This window comes from Tympanuchus pallidicinctus, unplaced genomic scaffold (genome assembly GCF_026119805.1).
Source record: "Tympanuchus pallidicinctus isolate F22 unplaced genomic scaffold, pur_lepc_1.0 scaffold3, whole genome shotgun sequence".
Lineage (NCBI taxonomy): Eukaryota > Metazoa > Chordata > Aves > Galliformes > Phasianidae > Tympanuchus > Tympanuchus pallidicinctus.
The window spans coordinates 186072-213973 of NW_026294747.1; the positions used below are offsets into that span (position 1 = coordinate 186072).

General features: G+C 40.0%; 2 protein-coding genes across 6 annotated transcripts in view; one reads left to right on the forward strand and one right to left on the reverse strand.

Moving 5' to 3' along the window:
* ANO3 (anoctamin 3) overlaps nt 1–8304 on the forward strand; it is a 160176-nt gene extending 151872 nt beyond the window's left edge. For all 5 annotated transcript variants that reach the window (XM_052694404.1, XM_052694405.1, XM_052694407.1 and 2 more), the window contains 2 exons: nt 443–548; nt 1785–8304. In XM_052694404.1, coding sequence (XP_052550364.1) covers nt 443–548; nt 1785–1967 — 289 coding nt within the window. In that variant the 3' untranslated portion in view covers nt 1968–8304. The remainder of the gene's footprint in view (nt 1–442; nt 549–1784) is intronic.
* Nucleotides 8305–9640: 1336 nt separating this feature from the next.
* Nucleotides 9641–27217, reverse strand: SLC5A12 (solute carrier family 5 member 12). The gene is made up of 15 exons (XM_052695217.1): nt 26584–27217; nt 24762–24827; nt 22863–22914; nt 21420–21487; nt 20221–20375; nt 19084–19224; nt 17317–17446; nt 16893–16981; nt 15463–15575; nt 13793–13860; nt 13348–13434; nt 12593–12771; nt 12391–12494; nt 12106–12227; nt 9641–10761 (listed from the first exon to the last, which is right to left on the reverse strand). Exons 1-15 carry the CDS (start codon nt 26938–26940, stop codon nt 10603–10605), a joined length of 1890 nt encoding a protein of 629 aa, XP_052551177.1. The 5' UTR covers nt 26941–27217; the 3' UTR covers nt 9641–10602.
* Between the last annotated feature and the right edge of the window lie 685 nt (nt 27218–27902).

The window sequence follows — 27902 nt, forward strand, 5'->3', positions numbered from 1 at the left end:
CACAAAACTTAAACCTGACTTTGCATTAAGTGCACCGTTTCTTGTTTTGGCTTTAGTTTTATAGTGAAAATTACCTTAGACCAAGTTATACAATCCTGTTACCTTTATGCAGGCCTTGTCATCAGAATCTCAACTTCTTATAAGCAAGGATGAGAACCAATTTAGAACCAACACACTTGAATGTAATACTCCAAGATGCTAGCTGTGTAACAACAAAAGAAAATGTTTGTTCTGTCTTTTTGAAAGCAAAACATTACCATCTTAAAAGCATCTCTATTTAATATTTATATTGTGGGCTATGATTTTTCATTGAATTCCTCTTGAAATATGCTTTCAGGTCAAATTCTCTCCTTTTAACCAGCTCTGGGATAAGTTTGAGAGCTTTTCACCATGTCCAGTTTTTTGAGCATGGACTAATTTACAGTTTATTTTTGCTTTACAGCTACAGAGATTACAGAGCCCCTCCCTGGAGTTCAACTCCCTATGAATTCACTTTGCAGTTCTGGCACGTTCTGGCAGCACGACTGGCCTTCATTATTGTTTTTGAGGTTAGTTATGGAATGCAACAATTCTCTTCTACCTTTTTAGAGTTGAAGTGATTTTTTTTTTATAACAGTCTCTTAAAGAGAGTGTCATTGTCATTAGATGTTTATTCAATATAGCACTCGAGAGAAAAAAAAAACACTCCCCTCACAATGTTTTCAATCAGCTACTTCCAACAGAATTGATACGACAAGCACAGCTTCTGGAGTCCCCCCCGAAACCATATTTTTTTAGCAATCATCTTATAAATCTTGATGGTTCGCAACTAAACATTATTAGAAGTTGTCAGTAGTGTGTGTCAGGAAAAATACGCATGATGGCATCCTGATACAACACTGGAAATGAGTACTAACTTTGACTGAGGTACTGTCTGGGGAACTGGTTGCTTACTTTGCTCTTAACAAAGACTAATGGCAGATGCTGCAGTTGTGTATGAATTCTGGTCACTAGCTGTATCTTTAGTTTCATTTTTCGTAAGACTTCAGCATTTCTGATAGATGGTTCATTTATACCCATATATATGTACACATATGTAGATCACTTCAGAAGCAATGCCTTCTATTTATTTCCATGGAAATGTCAGCAGGTGCAGTGAGCACAATAACACTAATTGATAGAGCAAATCCATAGCTACGAAATACTCTTTTTCAATATGGTCACCACCATTAGAGATGCATTTTCACCAGCGATGAACAAGAGCTTTTATGCCATGCTCATCAAATGTGCACCAGTGGAGGTGACCACTATTGCTGTCATCACTGCTGAAACACACCGCACACCACCTCACTGTGCTCACCACCGCTGTTTGGTCTCCATAAACATTCAGCAAGCATCTCATGGATGTCAGTGGTTGCTATTTTTTCCACATAGAGGAACTCAGTTGCACACTTTTGCTTCATACTTACTTCCACGTCAGACACCAGTTCTGTCAGACAGCCCCTCTGCTGCTATCTACCATACGGCAGCAAAATGTAACCAGGTATTGATGGGAAAGTTCAACCTCCACTGCCATGCCAATGACATCCACCTCTGATTCTGTGGGCCAGTGTAACTACATAGAAGGCATTATTATCAGAGCAGGCCTTGTATATCTAAATAGAGATTAAAAAAGAAGGATCATTTTTCAGTCACAAGTCACATTGCAGTTCCAAATTTGCCATTCGCTTTGAGGCCCCAGCGTTTGATCCTAGGAATGAGTATTTATGCATGTGTGAAGCCATTGTTTTTGTTCTTCTTTTCAGCACCTTGTTTTCGGAATAAAGTCTTTCATTGCTTACCTGATTCCAGACATGCCCAAAGACTTGTGTGACAGAATGAGGAGAGAGAAGTACTTAGTCCAGGAAATGATGTACGAGGCTGAACTAGAGCATTTGCAGAGAGAAAGAAAGAAGAATGGGAAACAGTATCACCATGAATGGCCTTAGTCAATACCATGCTGCAACAAAAACGCTGTTTGGAAACTGAAGAGTGCGATTTCGAAACGAAGTCAGTCTTGCATCAGTGTGTGCGATTCAAAGTGTATATATATGTTCTTATTGGGCTGTGCAGTTGCAGGCTTTGGCAGGAAGAGGAAAACAGGTGCTTCCGATGAAGAACATGAAGAGCCTTATCTGTGACTGGTCTGTGAGGTGAGCGTCCAGAACTGGCACTCAGGAATGGGCAGCAGATTAAAAATTTGGACGCTGATTTTAAAATGGCAATGAGCTTTTATGCTGTTCGTGAAGATGCTAGCAGCATAACGAAAATAAAAAGTTACCTATAAACTTGTACGGTGAGGGCATGACTAAAAAGAAATTACATGATATCCACTACAGCTTCTGATTGCTCAGCCGCATCTGTAATGCCTCTGAAGAAAAAAAACGATTGTTGCCTTTGTGGCCATAACTTGATATAAACGATCTTTCAGGCTTATTGTTTTGTCAGGTTTGTCCTCGTCTCTTGTTGAGATTGTGGATGTGGTCCTACCCTAAAAAGTGGGTATATGGCTGCTTATTATATACTATGCAGTTTAAGATTTGCACATCATTGTCATTAATCTATCCTTCCAGTCAAAAACCAAAAATTCTAAATTCAAAGAGAAAACAGCAGCACTAAAACACACTGCATTGCCCACATTGCAGCTGTAGTTGAAAATGACATGGCTATGAGTTGTCTTTCCACTTTTTTTGTGCAGAAAGGCCACCTTCACATGGATGAAAGAATTGTCATTTCCATGCTCTGCTGCATGCAGATGTCTAACTGTGTTACTGTTCTCTTTGACCTGTCTGAGCAATTATTCCGTGACTTCACAGAATGCTAACTTGAAATATTCTAATACAGTGCAAATTACTTCATTCTGAATATACAGTTAACTATTTATAATATGCAAGCTTATGCAGATATGTATCAGACATCCAGTATAGCATTTTGACTTGCTTGTTCAGGGAAGGAGAATCTGAGCACCTTATAACAATGCTCTTCTTATTGTAACAGTAAATGTTCCAGTAATGTGCACTTCTTTTATGGGGCTAAATAAGTCAGAGTATGGGAATTAGATACAGCCTGATGTGTATACAGATTGTCTATAAAAGCACACACACACAGTGGTTACTTTTAGATTTTCTATTATCAATTGTACGCCTTCTTACAGTCTGGGGAGCTCATTGTATAAAAAATAGACACTCATGTAAAGAACCAAATTTCAGGTTTTTTTGTGAATACAGTGTAAGGTAGTGCTGCTTATGGTTGTAGTCACATTTTGTCGATGGAGTTGCTATTAACATTTCATAATGTGTGAGAAGATAAGCACTTCATTTGAAAAATCTAAACAAGCGAGCAGAGTTCACTTGCAGTGTAGAGAGTGGGGAAACAAGAGTCGCAGTCATCCCGTTCGTCTTGTACCATTTTAAGCAATGCTTAAATATTGAATGAGAAGAAAAAAAAAAAAAGGGAAAAAAAAACAACAACAGAACCACCAAATTATACTGACATTATGCGTTTGTGTTATTTTAGAGATAAAGCTGCAGCGAAATCACTGCTGTCAGATACAAAAAGACCTGAAATTTTACTTGATAAATGCCATGTTGAATCAGTAAGTGTCATTCCAGTATTTACTTACATATGTTAGAACAATCATTTTATTGTTATTATTATTATTATTATTACACTGTATAAAATGAATTTTAAGAGCCCATCAAATAGATGAGTAGAATCCATTGTATCCAGTGAACTTTAGCATCAACGTTTAATTTCTGTACTCATTTCATTATATTCGTCTTGGTTAATTCCAGCTTAATGTGACCTGGCAAGGCAACTATAGAAGTATCTACAGTATTGCACAAAGGGGGAAGGAAATTGAAAGGTGTGGCTTAATCAGATGTAGTTAGCAGTTAGTTCTTTGATAATGGGCTGTCGGAACTCAGCTTTCCGTATTTTGGAAAGGCTGGTAATTATATTTTGGATAGTTCCTCAGGAGTCCTTATCAGAAATATCAGCACTCTCCTGAGTACTTACAGCTTCACACTATTTAATTTAATTTATTCTCTCTCTGTTTCATACTGTGGAATATCAAGCACCACTTGACAGCATTAACCATGCGTCACAGGTTCTGTTTCTGTGCCACGTAGCGATGATACTTCAGTTCTTCAGAAGGTCACAGTTCAGCTCTCTTTTTCAAGTTTTCCCTAACAGCAAAATGCCTTGGCTGGCCCAAGGTGAGAAGATTTCGAAGAGAAATCAGCAACAGTCAGAACTGGTGATTATTTTGTGCTTTCTCGTTTCTGCTGTGGATATTGGCACAAGTCAAAACAGGCAAATTCCAACTGAACTTAAAAGTGCATTTGAAAGAAAACCTCTTTTGTATTTGAGTATGATTTGGGATTTAAATATTTATAGTCTTAATATTTCAGCGCTGGTGTATAAAAGTAGACTGAAGGAAAGTATGTAGATCTGACTTTGCAGTTTATGCACTGGAAAAAGCACAAGAAATTTTGGAGAAACACTGTGTGTTCCTTTATGTCTGAAGGACATGAACAAAGCGTAAGGGTTTTGCCACTAATAGCCATTTGCTTAAGCTGAGAACTTTTTGCTAGACTTTGTTTAGTATGCTGTTTGCATTGACTGCACGTTCTTTTACAGAAGTACAAGGCACACACTGTCCTCAGGAATACTGTATTTTATGAATGCTGAATGATCTTTTCATATTCTAGGTATTGTCTTTCCAAACGAATGACCAGTACGAATAGACCGTGCATGCAAGCTGCGTTTGTGAAACCTGACAAAGCTTTAGAACTTAAATTTGTGCAAAAACGCTTTAGGTCATTGCTGATCTAATCTATGACAATTTTGCTCTATGCATGCGCCCTTACAGAGACTGCACGAGCAACTAGATATTCTTAAATACAAACGATTAGTCCAAAATGTCTTAATTATTGCTAACCAAATTCAGCGTCTTGATGCAGACGAAAGCAATTTCCATTTCAGAAATTGAAAAGTTGACACACATTATACATATTTCTAGTTACTTTTAACTCCAAATTTGTGCCCACTGTGTGAGATCTGAATTCTGGTGAGTGAAAAAAGGGGGGGAGGGGGTGGAGAAGGGGGGGAAGCATGGAAATGAAATGGATCCGAAGAATTCTGTTTCATTAGCCTTCCTAATGAGAAGTTCCCTCGTGGAGCTCAGCACCTCTGTCTATAGAAGGAGATGCATTGAGTGCTCAGTATTTACAGCTGAGTGCCATCAGGGTTGCCTGCAGATTGAGCAAAAGCTCTCTATTTGTTATGCTGTAATTTAATTTCTTACAATGGTGATTGGGCATCGTGATGGAGTCTTTTGAGACAAGGCAGGTCATGTGATTTTCTTCCCAACCTCCTTTTTATTGAAACATTTATAGAGAAAATTTAGATGAATACTTAAGTTAATATTGATGATGATGATGAGGCTTAAATTTCCATCGTAATGTTGGATGACGAATGGTTTGAGTTTTTTTTCACATATTTCTTCAGAAGTATACATCTTCATTCCTACAGTGCAGAAATATGCCTCTTACTGTGCCCTTTTCTGATAGCAGTTTGACTTATATCATGTTTTCAGGATTGCTTAGGCTCTATTTTATTCCAAAGAACACTCAAAAAAAAATGTTTGGAGGATCTAGTGAAGTTAGGTGAATAAATACATACCTTAATGCGTAAATTCATTAATTTCCTGAGGTCTTCTTCATGAAGGAAAGTGTCTTGGGGAACAAAGCTTTAGAGTGATGTTAATACAGGGAAAGGCATAAACTCGTGATATTCTTTTCTTACTGAATCATTAGGATGATCTGTGTGCATCTGTGGTTTCCTCATTTTGGCCTCTTCTGCAAACTCCAAATGCGAGTGCTTCCAGAGAGAATGACTGGAGCCATGCAGCTCAGTGAATTCCCTGCATGGTATCATGTGGGATTTATTCATCTTGGAGCTGTGTCACCAATTTTCAGGGGCAAATTCGTATGCCTGTGTTCAGAAGCATGAAATCACTTCAATTAACTGAAAATGATCCTTGTCTATAAAAAGAAAAAAAAAATAGCTCTCCTTAGATAGCTTACATGTAAGACCAATTCTCATTAGTACTGTCATAAACTGGATTTTTGTAAGTACACCGAGTAATGTATTCTTGTAAACAGTTGTATACGAAGTTGCATATAGTTGTATACGAAGGCAGTGAAGTTAATGGAAATCAATCACATTTTCCATTTGGCATTACGTAGGAGAAAAGAGACAGATCCAAAAGCAATTATCAGTGTATGTGTGATCACTTAAAATTGCATAGTATTTCCAGGTGCATTTTATTTTTCACAATCCTCGTAAGCTACTGATGTTGATTTTGGGGGGTTAAAGCTTGAAGCAAATCTATAACCAGCCATTCGTAACAATGTGTATTTTATGTTACAGCTGACACTAGAATTCAGAGATCCACATTTAGGCAGATTTCGGAGAGAGATGAAGTAAGTTATTTTGTCAGTTCTAATGCATAGTTTGACTGAAGCGTAACCAGTAACCGTTTTTCCAAGCATTTAAGTGAGTTGCAAACGTGAATTCCTGTGGCAGGAAAGGCAGTGGCTTTCAAAGACCTCTTTGCCTTTCTGTGTTCAAGCTCATGCTCGTTAAAGCCCACCTCCTGCTGCAGTAAAATGGAATAAACCAGCATTTCGAGGCTGGAGATGAGCAGAGAAGGCAAAGCTCATGTGTTCCTTTTAGCAAGTTTAGCTGCAGAGTCCCTTATCGAGTCTCCAAAATGAAGGGTTGAAACTGGAGCACGGTGAGAAGCCCTGCGATCCTTTTCCTTTTCTCCTCTGGTTCATTCTTTACTTATCCATAGTGTTTTATTAAGTGATGCCTTTTTGCTGATGGTCCAACTTCAAGAGCAGTTGCCTGACCTAAAGTACTTAAAGCACTAAAAGAAGCCAAACAGAAGTGTTCCCAAACCAGTCTGTCCAGTGCTTGTTGCCAGCTGGTATGCTTGCGACAGGGTGGTGTGAGGAAGCACACCGTGTGTCTGGTCTGCAGTGACATCTGTCCCTGTCCCAAGGACTACCTTTTGCGCTCCTGTCCCTCCCTACACACACACACACGTCCTGAAGGTCCTACCGACTCTTGGCATTTTGAAATTTGTATGAATAGGGTCACATCGACAGTTTTTCTCCAATGCTGACATTACAGCTGCGTTCACTGTACATTGACACTGACATCGTCTTGACATGGTCGTGATAGCACAACGTTACCACAACAGCACAAATTTATAGCACAACAAAGAACCATAGAGAAATCCCTTTGCTCTTCCATGTTATGCAGGAACTTCCTTAGTTCAGGACTGGGATTTTGACTTGAAAAGTTAATGGAATATCCCCTCCTCACTCGCACTGGAAATTACCTTTTGTTAGTTCCTTTGGCTCATTCTAACTTCTTGCCATAAGCTCTGTAACACTAGATGTTCCCTGCAGTGTGCTCCTTACTTGCCATGAACTAGTTGTTGGGATGCTGCTAGATGAGAAATGAGGATTAAACCCAATGCAGCCTAAAGCTAGTGAGATTTTAAGCACTGAGAAGTTGAGAATTTTTCAGTTAAAATTTTCGAAAAATTCAAATCACCTTTTTATTTAATGTCCTAATGTTTAGAAGGCTCGGAATTTTGTATTGAAAAAAAATCTACAAAACTGTTGATTCTAATTTTTACCTAGAGTAGTAGCGCTGAAATTTCAGTTGCTTGAAATAATCTCATGTAAAATCTACATAATGTTGTTCAGCCATTTTTACTTCAATAGTCCTGGCTAACTTGCAATATCATGATCATTAGAGATTTCTTATAATGTGTATATACTTGAAATTTATGTAATATTTAAATACAACTTGGTTTCTAATTAAGAAATGAGAGTACAGTTTCAACTATTTTTTCTATTCATAATTCCAAACTTTGTAAGTAACATTTAAAATAGGGTTACCACCAAGTGTTTCAGAGAAATTAACTTTTATGCACTGCAAGCTAGAAGTTCCTCTGGCCTGTCAGCTTTCACTTTCTTTTGGGTTTAAGGTTACTCTTACAAGCCGGTCTTTACCCCAGAACTAAAAGAATTCACTGAGGAGAAGTTGTTGATATGATTAACTATTGTAAGACACTTTTGGCATAAATTTGTCTTTGAGATGCTGTTTACTTTATCAAGGTTTACATGTACAAATGCGATGACTTACTGTATCATACACATTTGAATATTGCATTTTTCAATAATAAACTTGGATATCTTTGAAGGAATCTCTCGGTGTCGTAATTCCAGATACCCAAAGTTATGAAAAATACACTGGTGAGTGTTCATGTGCCTGCAAACCATAGTATGTAAGGAAGTAAAGGATGGGTTAAACTTGTCTCAGGCAGTTGAACATTTAATACTTACTGTGATCTCAGTGCATATATAGATTCATTCACTCATGATCCAGTGCCCTCACTAATTATTAATTTCTTACATTTAAGCTCCTGTTTTAAATTGACAGCTTTCTAGTTTCTTAATCTCACTTTTTTTTTTTCCACTCTCATGCACAGGCTAGCTCTTCTCCAGAAAGATGAGTGGCTTGGGACTTAAAGCAAACAAGAAGATTAGACAGCTTTAATCAACACTGAATATTTAACCAGAATGGTAATTTTTTTCTGATTTCCAATTTAGCCTTAAGTCTTGGTAGAATACTCATTAATGAACTGATTAACAGTTTTAACCATCTTACATAAGGCCGTGTGTTGGGCTTGGGTAGAACCCTTTGGAACGTCTGACACCAAATACACATGGGCTCAGTGGACAGCTGTAGTTGAAACAAACCCTGTGCAGAAATATACTTCAGAAGATAGTAAGTCAGTAGCAAATATAATGGTAAACTGTTCTTAAGGGTGTGAAGAGAACCACAAACTGGACAGCCTCTGGCATGTAGAATGTAAGAATACTGCAGTGAGTGGATACTTCAAGAAATATTGAATAGTTTTCACAGTCAGATGTCTCTTTTTAAGATATCATCCCATTACTGGTAGAGAAGTTTTGGGGTTTTCTCATTCACCATCTATCTATGTAGTTTGATGCTGGTGTTTTGGTCCAATTTCACTCCTGAATTGTTGACTGGTTATGTTGAGAGCCAAAATGAAATACAAATGCCTGTGTTTTCTAAGTTTCCATTCCTGCCTTGCTAACCGTATCAAGGTTGGATGCACAAACAAGAAAGCTGTCACATGAGACGATAGGCTGCCAGCTAGATTTAGCTGTAAGCTTTTACGAGATTATAAAAGTGGTGTAAAAGGGATTAACGCAAATATTGACTTAACTCTCAGTCTGTTGACAAAGTGTCTCCCACAGGCAAGACCATGTCACTTACAGACTTATTTTGTCTTCTAATTGAGTAATCAGGGACTGTTCCCAGAGGCTGGGCATGAACACAGATGGGGGAAGTAACTTGGAGGTCCACTTTGACCTAAATCTACATCATAAAGACAGGGTCACTGATTAGCAGAAGCAAGATCTGGGACAAAGTGCTGGCTGGATCCATAATATTTTCAATCAGTCTGTTTCATTTAATTCAAAAACTACATCCAAGAGTTTATCGTGGGAAGAGGTGATCTGTTGAGTCTGACTAACAGGCAGGATATAGAGGGAAATGCATTTCACTGTTACAGAGCCCTTAGCACATTTGGGTAAATTCTTCCAAAACATTCTAGCACGGAAATTATTTCACCTCATGATGTGCTTTATTCAAAATTCTCATGGATTTTCAATTAGGAGGCATTATAAAATGACACTTTATTTATTGCTTACAGCTAGTAAATGGATTTTGCAGCTTAAAAACAAAAACAAACAAAAAGATATACAAACATTCAACCAAACAAAAAGGCTGAAGATAATCTTTTCAAGCTAAAAGGATGTCTTTCAAAGACTAATTATGGATAAAGAACTATCCTGAATTTTTGTAAAATTTGTTACCCTCTCCTATTGCTTGGAATAAGACATTACAAAGACTTCTTATTTCCACAGAGGAAGCAAGCACAACAAACTCAGTCAATAGAAGACCAGTCTGGTCTATACAGTGTTTCTGTGCAGAGGCTTTCTGTGATGCCTAAGAATGGGCACAGACCTCCTCCTCTCCCTTGGCCTCCCTCTGTCTGCAGTGGAGAGAGCATGACCTCCATCAGAGGGCAGTTCACAGTCTCACCTTAGTGAGAGACCCCGGAAGCTTATCTGAAGTCTTGTTTTATCTCAAGTTCACCTTTGCACTTTACCATTCAATGACTAGTTACTGAACAGAGAATGATGTATAGACGTATTGCAGCTACTTCCTAGTAGTTTCCATGACAAGATTCATGAAACATTTCTTCTGGAATAGCAGAGCTTCCACAAAGAACATTGTGTTACAATTTCCCAGTTCTGTCATGAAATTCACAAATAAAAATCCTGCCTTTATTGCTATAGAGAGCAGTTCTTTCTTGGTCATCTAGAAGGTGGTAAATGTGATACAAAGAGCTCTTCATTTCTGAAGATGGAGTAAAGTTTGATTAAACATCCCATTCCTCAGCTTCTAGAGACGAGATTCTCTGCTCATATTTGTATAGGATTTTTCCTCAGGATTGTACCCAGGCAACTGGCTTGTGTTTTCTTTGCTGACATTGTTCTTGAGGGTGTCTTCTGTTCCAGCTGTATCTGCGATAACTTCGGGCAGATTTTTTTCAAAATCTTCCTGAAAAATAGAAAGAAAACACCCCAGTAGTTTCAAAGGGCACACACTGCTTTTGTAATTGCTTAAAGAGGGAAATTTTGACACACTGTCCTACAAATCTGAGGAATTGCTTCGCTACAGCAACGACTGCTAGACTTTCAAAAATGCTCTGTTTAGTGTGTCACCGCTACACAGACAGTCATTGATTTTCTCATTCCTGCATGGAAAGTCTTTAATAAAAGCAGCAGCAACAACTTCTCACAACTCCTCTGTTGATGCACAAGTCTTTAATTATGTTCTTTGTAGATAATTAGTCTCTAATTACTAAAATTCGGTGTTTCACAAGCATATTCTTTTTACGTTTTAGTGGATTTTCTTTTTTGTCCAGCCTACTCTTGCCTCAGTGGTTTCATGCTGCAACTACTTCATTAATCTCACTGTTCTGTATTTTTAGCACATGCAAGGGACAGTTGTTTCTTTTCACTGCCTTTATTAATGTGGGCATCATTTTTCTTCAGAAAGTCCCTGCTAAACACCTAAAGCCAAGTCAGACAGCTGAAGTAAATCTAGAGCCACAGGTGCTGCCCGAATTGAACCATCAGGGGGGAGTGGCTTTAAACTGAGACTCGGGAGGTTTAGGTCAGATATTAGGAAGAAGTTTTTCACACAGAGGGTGGTGATACAGTGGAGCAGGTTGTCTAAGGAGGCTGTGGGTGCCCCATTGCTGGAGACATTCAAGGTAAGGCTGGATGTGGCTCTGGGCAGCCTGGTCTGCTGGTTGGAGACCCTGCACATAGCAGGAGGGTTGAAACTGGATGAGCACTGTGGTCCTTTTCAACCCAGGCCATTCTATGATCGCATGAAGAGTGAAACCTCTGTGGCAAGTCAGGTGGGGAGGGATAGCTTCTGCCTTATCGCTGAGATCCTTGCAGGCTAAAGTTTATTTTAACGATGTAAAGGTGCTTGCCGACGACTCTAAAGCAGCTGAAAACATGCAATTAGCTTTATCTCGCCCCTCTCAATCCTGCAGACTTTGCTAAGAAGGAGCAATGCCTCTGCAAGCCATTAAGAAAATGGGATCTCATGTTTAACAAAAGGCGAGGCCTCGGGGCACCTGTGGAGGGGTCTTTTGTTCTGCTGCAGCTGTGAGTAATCGCCGCTCAGCGCAGACCCGCCATCTTTGGAGTCTGGGAGGGGAACAGAAGGGCTCCACAGACACCAGTGCCTGGCAGCAGACGAGCAAACTGCACGCTGGCTGCCTAGAGGGAGGTCTGAGACAGGCTGCAGGGGGAAATGAGTAACCTATTGCTGGTTAGGACACCCTGGCATGACCGTGTTAGCAGGTTGTGGCTGGATCCTACTCACGTGCTGGCTGTCGTGCCGCACACCGCACCACATCAATGTCTTGAGCCTGTCCGACCAGAAGCAAAAGAAGTTGCAGACTGGCTTAATTAGCACTGGGCGGATGTCCTCTCCTTTGGTAGGCCCTGGAAGGAGGGGAGAGCGGTCAGTAGTAGGTATGGCTGTGGAAAGATGGCTGTGAGATGTGAGACCCCAACCCACTCTCCCCTCAGCCGGGGCCTTGTGAGCAGCTCTTCAGCAGCTGAGCTGCTCGTGCATAAAAGTGCTTTGTTCTTACTGAACACCAACCTGTTACAAAGCTGATGAGCAGCCCTGAGATGATGCAGCCCAGGCAGCCGATGGTACTGAAGTAGAGGTAGGACAGGGAGTACCAGGTATCTGCCAGCAGAGGCCTGAGGAGATGTGACACGAGAGAGAGAAAGCAGCTCATGATGGCTGCTGCCAACGGGGATGCCTGAGCGAGACTGAAGTCACAGCGGTAGGGAAATACCTGTTGGCAGCTGTGGTGGGAGCTGCTGTGGTCGGCAGGGCAGTGCTGTTTGCCAGCGTGCAGTTGAGAGTCGACAGCTCCAAGGGAATGGTCTTTACGGGCTGTGCAGGATAGATGAAGGAGCCAATGCCAACCCAGGCAGCCAAGGTGATTCCAGTGAGGAAGCCGCCGATTCCACCCTGGTCAGGGAGAGCAAGATACGCTCAGAGGTGGTGTGGGGGAAGCGCCTTTCTGCTAACGTTATGGTCAGCTGGGTTCTTTCTTGGCTGAGGTGAAGCACTGTTCTCTAACAAGAGCTGCAGCCAGTTTGAAACTGAAATCACAGAATTGAAAGTTATACTGCCGAACAAAGGCGATGGGGCAGAGTGAGGTAAGTTTGGGTTACGCTTTACCCAAGTCAGCAAAGATGGAGCAATTGAGCTTGTTCTGTGCTCCCTAGAGTGGGTATGAATTGAGGAGATGGCAAGGGAAGCATGTTGAAGCATGTTATGTTAATGTTTTATCCTTTTTTGAAAGACAAGAAATTGAAATCTAATAGAGAAACAAATTGAAAACTTCCAATGTTGATCTAATCACTAATTACCCCACAGTTGGGTAGAGATAAATTCAGACCGAAAAAAAGGCTTTCTGAACAGTTCTTGGGCTCCGCCACCTCTGACAGCCAGTTTGGACCCTAAAACAATTTGAAGGTGGGGTTTTAACTGAACAACTCCAAGAGGTTGTCTCTTTTATAATAAGGATCTTTTGTTTCTTACCTTCCAGTTAACACAAGGAAAGATTATTCCCAGAGTAAATAATCCCAGCATGGGCCCTCCAAATATTCCATGAATGGAGAGGGCAGCCTGTGGATGCAGAGAAGAGATGTGAGCCAACACAGCGACTAAGGGAGCCTGAGCAATTCTGATTCCGGTCTGATTTTCAGCAGTGGAGAAAGGACAAACAGTAATTTCAGTGCACAGTGAAAGGACTGCAATCAGTGTCACTTCCCAGCAGTAAGTAGTGAAAGCGATTTCTTTTTTATGATTGGTGTTTTGTTGGTTTTTTTTCCTGACTGAGTTCTCTTAGCACATGAGGAATTAATATGAGATGGTCCTTAGGAGTTGTTCAGATTGGCTAACAGTCCCCCAGTGGTATCGGTTCAGTTCATTGCATTTCAGTCTATTCGTGTTTGGATCATTGCCTTTTTGAAGTGCTAGATACCTGCACAACTCCTCCCATCAGTGATGCTGCTCCAGCCATGGATGTGCACAAAACACCGTATAATATACCTGGAAAAAATCAGATTGTCAGTGCCAGCTAATAAATAAGACAAACAGTTTCTAGCTAGTGTCAGAAAGGACCAGCTTGAAGGAATTTGCAGTTTGGGTTTTGATGCGTGAAGCACTCAGTGCTTTTTTGTGTGAAGTCTTTGGGGTTTTTTGTTCTTATGAAGTTGAATTTAGCACTGATATTAATTTAAAAGTCTCAAGTGCTTCAGTTCCTGTTGTCTTTGAATAATGTTTTTTAAGTGATCTCATGAATGAAATGAACAATGATGCAAACAAAGGCTTTCTTCATTTAATGCTGGTTTTAACCTTGTGGTGGGCAACTCTGTCATAGCATTCATCAACAGAACTTATCTAATGAGCTAGCACACCTTGGTTATTGGATGTAAAACATGGTCTGTCTTGGGGGTGAGTAGAAAGGCTGGGTAGTAAGTGGCAAAGCTGGAACTGAAAATGTTGGAGGTGATGACAGAGACAGAGGGAAGGGCTGGTTTTGATCTTAATAAATGTCAATGAAGGGTTATGATAATATTAAAATACTTGTAGAAGAGTTAAGGCAATACTGCGGTACTTGTAAAGCGTATCATACAAATGCAAACTGCTTTGGACTTGGTTTTGACAAGTTGTCCTGGTTTTGTTTGCTACATCTTTATTGTCTGCTGAAAAACTGAACAAGCTTTTTTTTTATGATTCTCTAAGTTTAAACAGAAATGTCATAGTGTGCTGCTGTAAAGCAACAATATTTAGTAATATTACTGTAAACCAATGTAGCAATAACTACATTGATACATTTCAGTTTCCAAAGCAGTTTCCAAAGTATTACCAGTACCTTCAAAACAGAAGAATGCATGCACCTTCTCAAAAAGCTTTTGGGCGGTTGTTTTTGCTGCCGGCGTTGATTTGTTTCTGTACCATATATCAAGTGCACTTAATTGTACTGAAGATGGTCATCCTTTAAAAGCAGTTATGCTGCTGGGGGGGTTTTGGAAGCAGAAGTGCATATTTGAAGCAGTGCCTGAAGCAGCTGTTGCCCTTCACACACACAACTGCTCTCAGACTGAATTTGGAATACAGTTTCATTGTGTCCTACTTGAAATAATATGCAGATTTCTGCAAGTATTATAGCAATTGTACTTGGAGGACAAGAGCACAATTCTATAGATACTGTATGTGCTTAATGGTGAAATTCCTGAGTTCACATTGCCAAGGCAATACCACAGCTCAATGATCTGATTGTTTGAATGTTAGTAGACCACACCGGCACAGTTAAAATGGTTAGCAGAAGTGAGCTAATTCAGCTTAATTCTAGTTACTTAGCTGAGGCGCTAAGTTAAAAGCTTCGTCTCTGTTGGCTTATTCTGAGGTGAAGAGAGGAGTCAGGAGGAGGTCATCTTTTGTGGGGATGCAGCAGCTCTGTAGAGTAGTAGTTCTGTAGAGAACTGCCTCTGAAGTCTACCTTTCTCTATAGAGCAAGTATCGCCTAAGGCAGTGAAGTTCCTTTCCAGAGTGTATAAAATCCTGCCCTATTCTTTTTTGTACTAATAGTGGTTGAGAGGGGCAGACAACTTTGCCTCTAAACAAATGGATTCTACTTTGGCTACTTACACAAGCCTTTGCTGATCCACGTGCTCGTTTTCTCAGACAGGCCTGGGAAACATTTCCTGACCAAGTCTTCAAAGGTAACAGTTGCTAAAGCATTGATGCTAGCTGCCACCGTGCTGTAGAAGAGGAAAAAAAGAATACTAAGTAAATACAAAGCAAACTAAGCTGAAAGTAAGCTGTTTTTATAGAGAAATGCTGCCTATTGTTCATCGTTAAATACTGTTCAAGAACTGTGAATTTCATAATACGTTACAAATGCAAAGAGTGTCACTGTGGATATGGGAATTTAAGTAGCAAGGGGGATAATTTTCTTACGATAGCAAGGGTTAAATAATAACATTTTAGGTTTGGCCTAGGTTTCTGCAGAGACGAATTCACTCCTAAACTGTGAGCAGTTCTCTTGAATCTGACTATGTATACTGCAGATGCTGGTGAGGGTTCTGTCCTTCCTGTGATTGCTTGGGATCCTGCTTCATGCAGTGAGATGGAAACTCATCCCAACTGACTATTCTGTGTACTCAACTACAGAGATCTTAAAATTTAGTGATTATGTTATATTCTAAATAATAGTTATTCTCATCTAGTGGAGGGGAAAATCCATAGATTTACAGTCTAATGTTATGTGTTCCCTCATAAGTGAAAAGCATGAAATGGAAATGGTTTTTGATTCTTGTAACTAGATGAGTTTGTCTCTGTGGCCTTGTTGTGACAGCACGCAGGAAATGCAGCTTCAATTGCATTATTTGCATTAGTTGGCATTCAGTGCCCTTTGTTGTGTAACTATCTGGCTAGGAGCAGGCAGTTGGTTATATGCATTTTTTTTTTCCTGTTTTGGTAACTCTATTCCTGTAACATTTTCAACACATGAAGCATTTTGAAGCAGAATATCAGAGTTTGACTCTATGGCATTCATGCATGTCGCTGTGAATTTGAATCTTCTCTCTAATGTCCCATGAAGTATTGATGCTTGGTCTGTGGAAAGTACAAACTGTAGTCGCATGCAAATCCCTGAGTGACTCAAACTTCTCCAGGTAGACATCTCTCTTCCTATGCTAACTGTAAAGACAGGCTTGGTAGAAAACTCTCCGTTCCTACCTATGGTATGATATGGCAGTCAGGTAAAATAAACGCGCCTTCAATGTGAAGAGCTATGAAGTTATTTCAGCTAGCTGATCACTCGTGTTTCTACAAAGATAAGGATGTAATCTTACCAATACATTATTTTTATTCTATAACTTATTGAAGATGAAAAGATATTGGAGACATGGAACTAGATTTTAGTTCCAACAACTTGGCAAAGTACTATTGCTTTTTCCAGAATGTGCTAAGGATAAAAAGCTGTGTATTCATTAGGATTTCTTGTTTTTAGCCTTGTTCTGGGCCCTCAAGAAATCAGTGGCATGCAGTTACAATGTTATTTCAGATTCACAGACCTTAATGTTCCGCTGAACGCACAGGCAACAAATAGTCCTGGGACTCCTGGCATCGAAGAAAAAATGTCCATAACAAAATATGGCATGAGCTGGGGTAGAAGACAAAGGAGGAAAAACACAAGAAATGAGTTAGGATTTTCCTGAGTTAAGAGAGAAGTACCTGCTTTTGGTCACACTGCTGAGCTTTTATTTTCCAGCCAACAAGGTGTATTAGATTTTGAGAAAAGCAGATTTCGTTTAGCAAAACAACAATCAGGTTTGTACTGCAGGAGTGTAAAAATAGGTGTGTGCCAGCCTGATTCAGCAGTCACCTCACTGCCTGCAGAGCTGCAAGGATAAAGCATCCCACAGGACTTAAATGGACTTTATTCATGCAATGTCTCGGCCCAATGCACCTCCAAGCTGTAATAATCTGCATCTGTACCTGATCAGGAGCTGAAATGAAGTCAGCAGTCCAGGGATCACAATTCTTGTAATGAGCGTACATCACCAAACCAGAGAATACTGCACACACCAGGATTATCCAAAGTCCCAGTAAATTCAGGTAAAGTGCCCTGTAGCAAAAGGGGGAATTCTGATTAACACAAGATAATTTGTAATAGTTTTTCTATATTTAATTATTCTTTGAGAGAGAGAGATTCTTTGACCAAACCTAGCTGCACAATCTCTTAAACATCTCCCCTCCTCAGAATATGTCACACGTATTCAAAAATAATAACAGTGAAAAATACAGCCTTCTTATGCTATAGGGCAAGGATAAAGGTTACACTTTGTACAGCTGAAGGGAATGATGTAAAACCAGTAACTGCTATGTGCAGAATAGACTGCAAGAAGAGCTGGTGGGGTCCTTCCTCTTGCCTACAAGGGCAGGGTTTTGTTCGTCAGGAGTTACTGCTGTTCCCCACTCAAGGAGATGTAATGCTTTGCCTAAGTATTAGTTTGCAACCACGACAGAATCCATGCATTGCTGCCATGCAAAGTTGTGGTTTCATGTCAGTAAAATAGACGTGGGTGGCAGCACCCACTGGGAAGGTTGTGGGTGATTCAGTAATCCTTCAGTCCCAGTGAGCTGCCAGATTATATACAGCCTACATCACCTCCCACAAGTTCTCTGGCTAAGGCAGAGCTATGCTGCTGGCACTCAGAGGTCTTTCTAGACATTTTACTAGTGATATTCTTGTTGTCATGACTTCCAAATGAAGTTTGGAAACTAAAATTTGAAACTAAATTTGAATAAAGGAAATTCCTATAATCTATCATAGCCTTAAGAAAAATGAGTGTGATTGCAGCCAGCAAAAAAAAAAAAGCTTTTTTTCTTTCTTTTGCTAACTGTGCAAGCAGCTAGTATTAGAAGAAGTTGGGTTGTTCACTAGAATGTGTGTCTAACTATGCACACACTCACGCTGAACTTAGGGAAGTTAGCAGTCTGGAGACCTGTGTCTATATTGTAAAGTTTCATAATTGATTCTACAATTGTCCTATTTTTTTTAATGTTTTATAATTTTAATAAATATTTGTGATCACATATCATTTAGATGATGCCCTGCACTATAGTGTACTCCATTAATGGAATAACAACTTTCAGTGAATTATATACCAAATTCCAGAAATAATGTTTTTTTGTAGAAAGCTGGAGATGGTACTCCTTCTGTGCAGGCATCTTATCCAGACTGCTTTTGAAGATTGATTTGGCAACCTGACTGCAGATTAACAAGCTGTGCAAGAGTTAGCTAGCCAAGGGGAAATGGTTTTAAGTTGAGGGAGGGAAGATTTAGATTGGATGTCAGGAGGAAATTCTTTACAGAGAGAGTGGTGAGGTGCTGGAACAGCTGCCCAGAGAGGTTGTTGATGCCCCATCCTTGGCGGTGTTCAAGGCCAGGTTGGAAGAGGCCCTGGGCAGCCTGGTCTGGTATTAAATGTGGAGGTTGGTGGCCCTGCATGTGGCAGGGGGTTGGAGATTCGTGATCCTTGAGGTCCATTCCAACCCGGGCCATTCTGTGATTCTGTGTGTTTTTCTTTCTTCAAATATTTAGGTCCCTTAGGGCCAGAGGGAATAAGACTGTCAGGACAAAATTGGTTAGCAGCCACCCAATAACATCCCAATATTTATTTAATGCAACTGACAAACTGTTGGCATAATTCCATGTCAGTATACTGCATTGCTAGAATAGGCTAAGGACAGGTAACTTACATCTTTGCATGCTTCTCTGTTTTGCAAGAAATGCATCTCTGTATTGTGGACTGATTAACTCCATAGAGTCCTAGCCACGTAAATGTTCCCCCAATAACAATTGTCCAAAAGGTGTGTCGTCTTAAAGGATCCACATCAAAGCTACGAAAGAGAAAGATAAGCAGTTCAGTTCCCTTTTTTAAAAACACAGTTTCATTTAAGAGTAGGTTGGTGAATTTTCAAGAATATATTCAGTTCTATCCTCTGAATCAAAATGCCTCATTGACGTAGGTTTGGGGTTATTTGTTTTTAACTTTACATGGGAACGCTTCTGTCAAGTCAGGATAAACATAAGTCATGTAGAAAAATAAGTGGAAGTAAATCACGTGGTTTGTGCTCAAATTTCAGATCTGTCACGTTATACCAACTGACTCAAAGCCATCTTGCTTGAAACCCAATTCTTAGCAAGGAACAAACCCACACAGTAAATATTAAAAATTCTCAAAGCTCTTACATCATTTTGATGTATTATTTCTTTTGCAAGGTATTGCTTCAGCTGCACTGCTAGTTTTTTTTTTTTCTTTTTTTTGTAACAGTGAAATGTCATAAGTCAGCAACTCTAACTGCTGCAAGTATGCCTTTCCATCTTACATCTGGCTCTTATGCAGTTCTGCTAATCTTAATATGGATGACAGATAATATTTGACCTTGCTGCTAGATACTGCCAGTGACTTGGCTTGATCATTGAATTCTACTCAATGCCACAAATAACTAAAGATCATCAGTTTGCTATCCTGGTGCTTCGTTTCCTCATTGCTAACTGCTGTGGTGAGTGTACTTAAAATGAAGTGCTTGTTCTATGAACTGAAAATGAAAGATATGTGCAATTTGAAGGAAAATTGAGTACATTTGCAGTTAAACAAAGAAAAAATGGCAAAGAGTATTAGGACTTGGGTTTCTTCAAAGCAGGAAATGGAAGGCAGAGTACTTCTCTCCTTGGAGGTTGACTGCAAAGAAACCAAAGAAATGAAGACCAGGCTTCTCTAAGGTAGTTCACTGGCAGTATCTCATTGTACTATGGTAGTGGGGCTTAGACTGAGGATGGTTTCTAAATGCTAAGTGTACAAGAAGAAAAGGTTTGTGCCATTAATTTCTTACTCAAATATGTTCAGTCGTGATCCTTCATAGGCATCTTCCCAGATCCTGGTTGACCCACCATTCAGAATAGTTCCTCGAATCAAAACAGTCATGAAGCCAAGCACCATGATCACCATTTGAAATGCATCTGCCCAGACAACAGCTTTTAATCCTCCCTAAAACAAATTGAATGACAAGAAAGACAATGAAAGCTCACAAAGACAACAGGAGGTGGAAGTAGCACTTATTTTAAGATCATATTTTATGGCTGTATGTATAGCATCCAGCAGATCGGGTCTTTTCTCGAATCTCCTTTATATCCACACTTTCTAAGATTGTGATCTTGCAGACAAGCTCAATGGCTCATCCACAGCCATATGAGAAGATCTGATGTCAAGTTACATGGGTTTTTTTTTCCTACTTTCTTAATATTCATCTAAAGAATATCTCTATGTTGATCAATTTTAGAGATTACAACATGGCCTACGTTTGTACTTCCCATAGCACACTGTGTATTTCTCAAAGTGATCCCCAATTATACTGACATTGCTAACAATGCACAATGGCCCTCGGAAAGTTTGCAATTGAGCTTTCTTCCATAGCTACTTTCATATTTCATCAAATCCATGCCAGAGCAGCATAAGTAGTGTTTCCAGCAGTGGCTGAAACACTGAAAAAACAAGTGATAATTAGGTAACGATAATGAATGCTAGATGTGTTCTAAGCTGAAGTGCTCTCTGCTTCCACTGCAGTGTTGATCTTTGTTATTGTCTGAAGGCTCACGTTGCTTCCACCCAGAAGCAAAGCACTCTCTATGATCTGTGAGCCAACCTTCCTGGATTTTCTCGCTCAGCATTGATCTGCAGTTATGTCAGAGGTGTGCTTTTCATTACAGTGTTTTTCTGTCTATAAGAAGATAAGGGGAATCTTCTCAAATGATTTAGTATGGCAATGAAAGGTTATAGTCCCCTTATCTGATCTCTGCTTCAGGCTGACTTAAACCTTCAAATAGAGTATTTGAGAATTGAGAATTTTTTCCCTCCGAATTGACTAAAGGCTCTGAAAGAAATTTATCTCTTATGTTCTACTACTTTAAACACTCGGGCTGTGTTTAGATATTTCACTTCTGGTACAGCTTGTGTAAAAAGGGTGAGTGAATTAAAAAAAAAAAAAAATGAAAAATCTGCGTTTAAGCTGTTCAGTCAATGCCTGTTACGTACCATAGTGCAATAGAAAGTGCAGACAATTCCTGTAGCAACTACAGAGCCCCAGAGATCAAACCCAGTGACTGTGGAAACAAAGAAAACCAGATAGTTAGCGAAGTGGGGGTAGGTTTTCCGGATGGTAAGAGAAAAGCTGTGATCCTTTAGCCCTGGAAAGAAGGACATAGTTACTGATTTTAACATTTTCTGTTTGCTAGAAGCTTTGCCAGATTGTTCAGGTTACTTAATACTACTTCACTGTTTTTTCCAGTTTGGGTTTCACTGTTTTCAGGTACAGAAGTAATAGTTAAAAATAATTACACGTAAGAAACACTTTATTTTATAAGCAATGCTTCCTTCTCTTCTCAGTCTATAACTTTCTCTTTATTTTAAAATCTCTCTCAGCATGCACTGTTTGCAAGGGCAAATCAATTTGTAAAGGTTTTCATAGTAGCAAGGTTAATATGGCCTGTTAATGAACACTGACTTCTGCTCATAGCTCTCTATTTACAGAGCTGAGCTCCAGAGGAAGGAAGGAAGTTCAGAGTGTGAAAAGTGGTTTTTCCACTTTTCCAAACCAGATTTGGCTTGACTGATGAACAGTGCAAGGAACATCCCAAACTCTGCCTTAATTAAGTCAGATCTGCCAAGGATTAGGACCTAGTGTTTCTCTCTGCTCTGCAATAGTACATTTACTAATCCCATTCATCATGATGGATGTTGTTTGTCTGTTAAAATCAGTTAAGGCAGTGTGTGAAAAGTAGCACTGCATCCAGCTACAAGGAATGGGCTTATCTCTGTTGGAACCTGCATGGGCGTTCAGGTTTTGACATGGTGTTAAAAATTAAGTAGGATCATGAAAATGAACCCTTAACATGAGGAGCTTGACTTTCATCTTGCCTGAAAAATGGCACACTTGCCAGAAAAAAAAATCCCTCAGCACCTACACAGACTTACCTTGGTGTCATCCCTAAATAAATCTGGTTTTAGTTGCTTTGATGGTTGGAAAGATGCATTACTATTCTGCATTTCATTGGACAGCTGTGCCACTGCAAACACTTTGGGAAAGAAGAATATGAGCTTTGTGCTTACGATAGTAACAGTGATAGTGGTGCTCAGGAGGCAGGGAGGGAAGGAACCAAAGTACGGAATACAGTCTTGGATCATCAACTTGTACTGTGGACTTTGTCAGGATGTTGAGAAATTGCTCATCACTAACTTCTTTGGGTTTTTACTGAGTGCAAAACAACAGAACAGCAAACCCTAAACTGCTGATTTACTGGTGTGAGAGGGACCTGGGAAAGGAGAAATAGAAAGCCTTCTAGGTGCACACAAAAACCTTGCTGTAGAACTTGTAAGAATTTGCTTTTCAGAGGACTTGTTTAGCTGTTTGCCTTGCTTGAATTATTCTTGTCTTGTGGTGTGGTTATTTGGAGTAGCCGTAAGGGCAGGGAAACTCACCTTGGTTGAGAGCCAGTGATGGAGCATAAACCACTATTCCTGTGTAAAGAATCTGGAAGAGAAAACGTTCATGGGGAAAAAAAAAGACATGTACATGACTTCTCAGTAATAATGCTTCCTTTCAGAATGGAGCTTATGGCAGAATATCAGAACTAGAAGTTTCTTTAGATGAACTTGTATTGCCTTCTGCTTCAGTCTGCAAAATGGAAAGTGTTTTTTTTTTTTTTTTTTTTTTTTTATGGTCCTTTCATCAGGAAGGAATTATCTCTCTAGATATTTTGTACTTTCTTTCATTGTTAAGATAACTGGATGTCAAAAATACCCTCATCAAGTAGAAAGAGGAGGTGCAAGTAAAACACAGTGATGCAGAAATGACTTGTATCAGATCTTGGAAATTACACTTCCCTTTGTCCTTTCAATTGCTTTTCAAGCTAACATGATGCCCTTCATGAGGGTGTTCTGACAGTGAGGAACAAACAAAGCCTGAAAGCAAATGAACATTGCTGTCTACTGTTGTAGGCTCTAGAATTAATAAAAATGGGTTTCAAGTAGAAATAAATGTCTTGCAATATCCCAAAAGCTTTCATCAAATACCTAACCAGTGTTCTGAGAAAGTTGGTGCCCTCTTAAATCAAAGAGCAAAAAAGCTATGTGATGTCTACCTAGAACAGTGCTTTGGGAAGCTTCTAAAATGTAAGTAAGGCCAGTAAAGCTCAGTGTCTCTGTTCAAGATCCAGGAACGCTGTTTTGTTTATCTATACATGCAGGGCTGTGGACTGACTAGGCTGTGTGTTGTAGTAATGCAGAGCAGAATATAGTTGTGGAGTCTCTCAACTCTAAGCAGTGATTTCTGCCCTGTTGTTGCAAGCACCTCTTCTGGGGCTGGAGCTTGCTGGCCTTGCTGCTACTGCTGCCTGAGAGGGCCAACTGGGCAAGCATTGCTAAAGAGAAACTGGGAAGAAACTTCACTTCAGGTCATCCCCACTGATGCCATCATGAGGCTAGAACAATCTGGGCATCTCCCAGGATGTGCTGTATGCAGTAGCTTAACAGTGGGATAGCCTTACCCAAGTGTCAGAAGTGGGTAAATAAATAAGCAACAAATGCTCCAAGCACTACTCATCTAGTTTCTCAAGAAAGATGTAATTTCTTCTCTTTCAAAGAATCATAGAATCATTAAGGTAGGAAAAGACCAGTAAGACTGTGTAGTCCAACCACCTACATCTCCATATCGTGCTCACTAAACCAAGCATCTCGGTACCACATCTCCACAGTTCTTGAACACCTCCAGGGATAGTGATTCCACCACCTCCTGGGCAACCTGTTCCAATTCTCGCCACTCTTTCTGAGAAGTCTCTCCTAATATCCGACCTGAACCTCCCCTGATGAAACTTGACGCCATTCCCTCTTGTCTTATTGCTATTACCTGGGAGAAGAGGCTGACACCCACCTCAATACAACCTCCCTTCAAGTATTTGTAGAGAGTGATGGAGTCACCCCTGAGCCTCCTCCTGAGCAGTCCCAGTTCCCTCAGGCCCTGACTTAACTAACTGACGTAAGACTTTCATTCCATACCCTTCACAAATCCATTACTGGATTCCCTGGACATAATCCAGGGCCTCAATGGCTTTCTTACAGTTAGGGACCCAAGACTGAACATGGTATTCAAGGTACAAATTTAACGCAACATCCAAGTGTCAAAGGCAACGTGAATGCATTTTTTCATCATAGGAAGAAACTAGAAAGTAGGAATGCAACTGTTCTATCTTTTTAACATTGGCATTCCAACCTAATTAAAGAATTTTGTTGTAAGGAGAAAAAAAAGTTCAGTCTGACACTTTATTCAAAATAAATACATAGACTGAGATGATCACAAAGAAAGAGGCAGTATCTTCTTACCGTCTGCAGGATGTAGATCAGTGTTGCAGCAAGACGGACATTCTTGTTAAATCTTAACTCCAAATACTAGGAAAGAGGAATTTCAGTAAATTGCACGCGTAGCATCTGTGACACAGCTATTAACCTTTTGTTCTCCCCAAGTAACAGCTTGCTGTGCATGTAAAACAACTGGCAACTGACACTAATGTTGTGAGTAATGAGCAGGAGAGCATAATTACTGCTACACGTAGAGATAATTGTATTTAAGAAATCTTCTCAGCAGAACGTAGTTGAAATTATATGTTGGGTCACAGCATGCAATATTTGTTTTGTGTTGGGAATACAATCAGAGGGGCCCACAGGCTATGAGGAAAAGAAACAAGGTCATCTCCTGTTATAACAGGACAAAAGCAGTGGAGGAGCAGATAGACAAGCAGCAATCTAAAGGCTTTCACAGCCCCTCAGCTAAGCTGGCTTTCTCATTTGCCTTGTTCGAAGCTGGATCTGCACATGGTCAGTGGGTAGAGGCAAGTCAGGTTGGAATCGTAGAATTGGTGGAGTTGGAAGGAACTCTTAAAGGCCACCTAGTGCAACTCCTCTGCCATGAACAGGAACACCTCCAGCTCCATCAGGATTGCGCAGAGCCCTCTCCAGCCTGACCTTGGATGTCTCCAGGGATGTGGCATCTACCACCTCCCTGGGCAACCTGTTCCCTCAAGTTACTAACAGCTCCTTGATTCAACCAATACTACTACCCAGACTCCACGAATTATGACAGATCTCCTACCCAAGTTCTTACAGATTTCCCCAAAAACACAGGTCTTAAGCCCAAGTCACTACCTAAAATCTCCCTTCATTGCTAATCCCAGAGTAGCTGGGGGAGGGCTGGATCTCCCTGGGGCCACTGGCTGTGTGTTCACCCCAGCAGACATCAGGCTCCATACAGGTCCGTTGTCTTTGCCAGTCTCTAGGCAGTTTTTCAGAAGCAAACTCTTACTAATTTTGTTAACATTAACTTCTTGCCTCTTGCATAATAGGCCCCACAGATTGCTGTGCAAATAAGTAGCTAATTTATGTTATTTAACTTGTTTCTAAAAATAATTCATGAACTCAGCAGAGTCATCTTTCCAGCACGCTTGGAAGGGCTGTGTCTACGATGACACCTCCAGTGGTTCAGATAAGAAACTCCTTCTCTGATCTTGCATTAAAACCAGCTAGAAAATGTAGTTAGTCCCGGTGGTGGGAATAGATGGCCACTGTTATTTTTTTCTTGCTTTTGACTGAAACTTTTCCAAACAGCCCGGCAAAGCTCTCTGACTGAAGCCTCTCCTTGGGTTTCAGCGTAGACAACATGAGCAGCCTTTCCATTATCAGAAAGCTCCTTGGGAAGTAGCTCGGCTTTGCTCACCCAATCTTTGCTCAACCAAAACTTTCCACAAGTTGGTGCAACAAAATCTGCAGCGGTTGATTAAATACTAGATGGCTATCCCAAATGTTGGAAAGCTCACCAGAATGAAACAGTTCAAAAGTATTTGGGATACTTTTCAAATACTTTCTAGCCGTGATGGTTTTGTGCTGGTGTGTAAACTCCTTATGCTGTCTGTGCTATTTATCCTTAATAAGACCTCTGGCTTTTAATATGTGCCTCTACTTTATGCAGTATACATAAGTGACTACTTTGTGTAACAGAACCCTATTTTAAAAATAATTCCTGCATAAATACATTTGTTCTGTAAAATATTACAGAAAGTCTTCAGTATGCAGGCATTTCTCCAGAAATATCCATATACATCATGCAGTCTTGTAATGAAATAACGCACTGTTTAAAAAAAATTTTACTTACCTCGTAAGTGCTTGTAATGTCAGATCTGTAAAATACAGGTAGAAAAATCTCAGAAGTTAAAATGATGACAAATGTGTATGAAAGGAAGAACAGAACAAAGGATGCTCCGTAGCGATAAACTTCGGAAGGTGTCCCCAGAACTGTCACTGCTGACATGAAGCTGGACGTGAGGGAGAAGGCTATTGGTCCACATGACATCTGCTTACCACCCACCAAAAACTCCTGCGAAGTTTTCTTTTTTCTCTCCTTAATTGCAAAAAAGACTCCAATGCTAGCACATACCAAAAATAATCCTGCAAAAACAACGTAGTCCCAAATGACAAATTTTTTAATTTCTGGAGCTACGAAGTTTGACATAGCACCAGCTGGGTTATTCTCTGCTAGAGAATCCTGATTTACTACACTTGTTGCTCTGAACAGATCAGAGCAGCAAAGGTGTAAATTGTCTATAGCTTATCAATGAGAAATTAACAGGAAGACCGTTTGGTTGAGATGGCTCTTTTTATCAAGGCCACCTCTGAGGAGGAAAAAAAGCCAAACAGAACAACCAACTAGTTCACGATAAGGAAGGAGGGTGTTGCATGCTCTTAGACCCTAGTGATAATGATGTTTCTGCCAGGCAGACTGGACGGGGGCCGTAGCTGTGAAGCCTGCCCTACACTCCCTTTTTATCTGGGAGGTTTTAATTTGAGGTTAAATATTAGCCGGACAGATTGACTTGATCTGACTCTTTTCTAACCTATCAGCATTTTTAAATAATAAAATGAGAGCAATAAAAAAAATAAATAAAGGAGAGAGAAATGAAGGAAAGCATGATGTGTGAACCTATGACCTACCAGTGCATTTGTTTTCAAAGCAACCATTTCTTCGTATGGTTAAAATCTAAACTTTAATATCAATGATAGGGTTCACAATTGTCCTTTGACATTTTAAGTGTGCTCCTTGATAGACGCTGTGCCGCAAAGAGTTGAAAGCTTTAATGATTAAAAGTAACTGTAATGCTTTACCCTGAACTCATAGCCTGCTCTTACTGGGTACCCTCACGTTGGAAAAGAAATAGTGTTATGTGATGTTTTAGGATGAATTTCAGATGGCACTGATGTTTGCTGTCAGTTAACTGCAGTTTTAATTATAGCTTCTATGAGTTTCTGTGAAAGGTGGCTTAGTGGGCACAGCAGTAATGGGCTGACAGTGGAATACCTAATACCAGTAATCTTTTCCAACTTTAATGGTTCTATGGTTTATTGCATTTTTCAATGCACAACTTGGTCAGACATGCAAGGCCAAAGAAAAGGAAATAAAACAACAGCTTCAGTTTC

Bases quoted from the DNA above. Each gene is read 5' to 3' on its own strand.
- SLC5A12 (XM_052695217.1), bottom strand. From the start codon at position 26,940: ATGTCAAACTTCGTAGCTCCAGAAATTAAAAAATTTGTCATTTGGGAC. The intron at 21,488-22,862 runs GTGAGTTTCCCT...TTGTTTCCACAG, and splicing joins ATCACTGGCTCTCAACCAAG to TCACTGGGTTTGATCTCTGG. The intron at 17,447-19,083 runs GTAAGTTACCTG...CTTTTGCTACAG, and splicing joins ACAGAGAAGCATGCAAAGAT to GGCACTTTACCTGAATTTAC.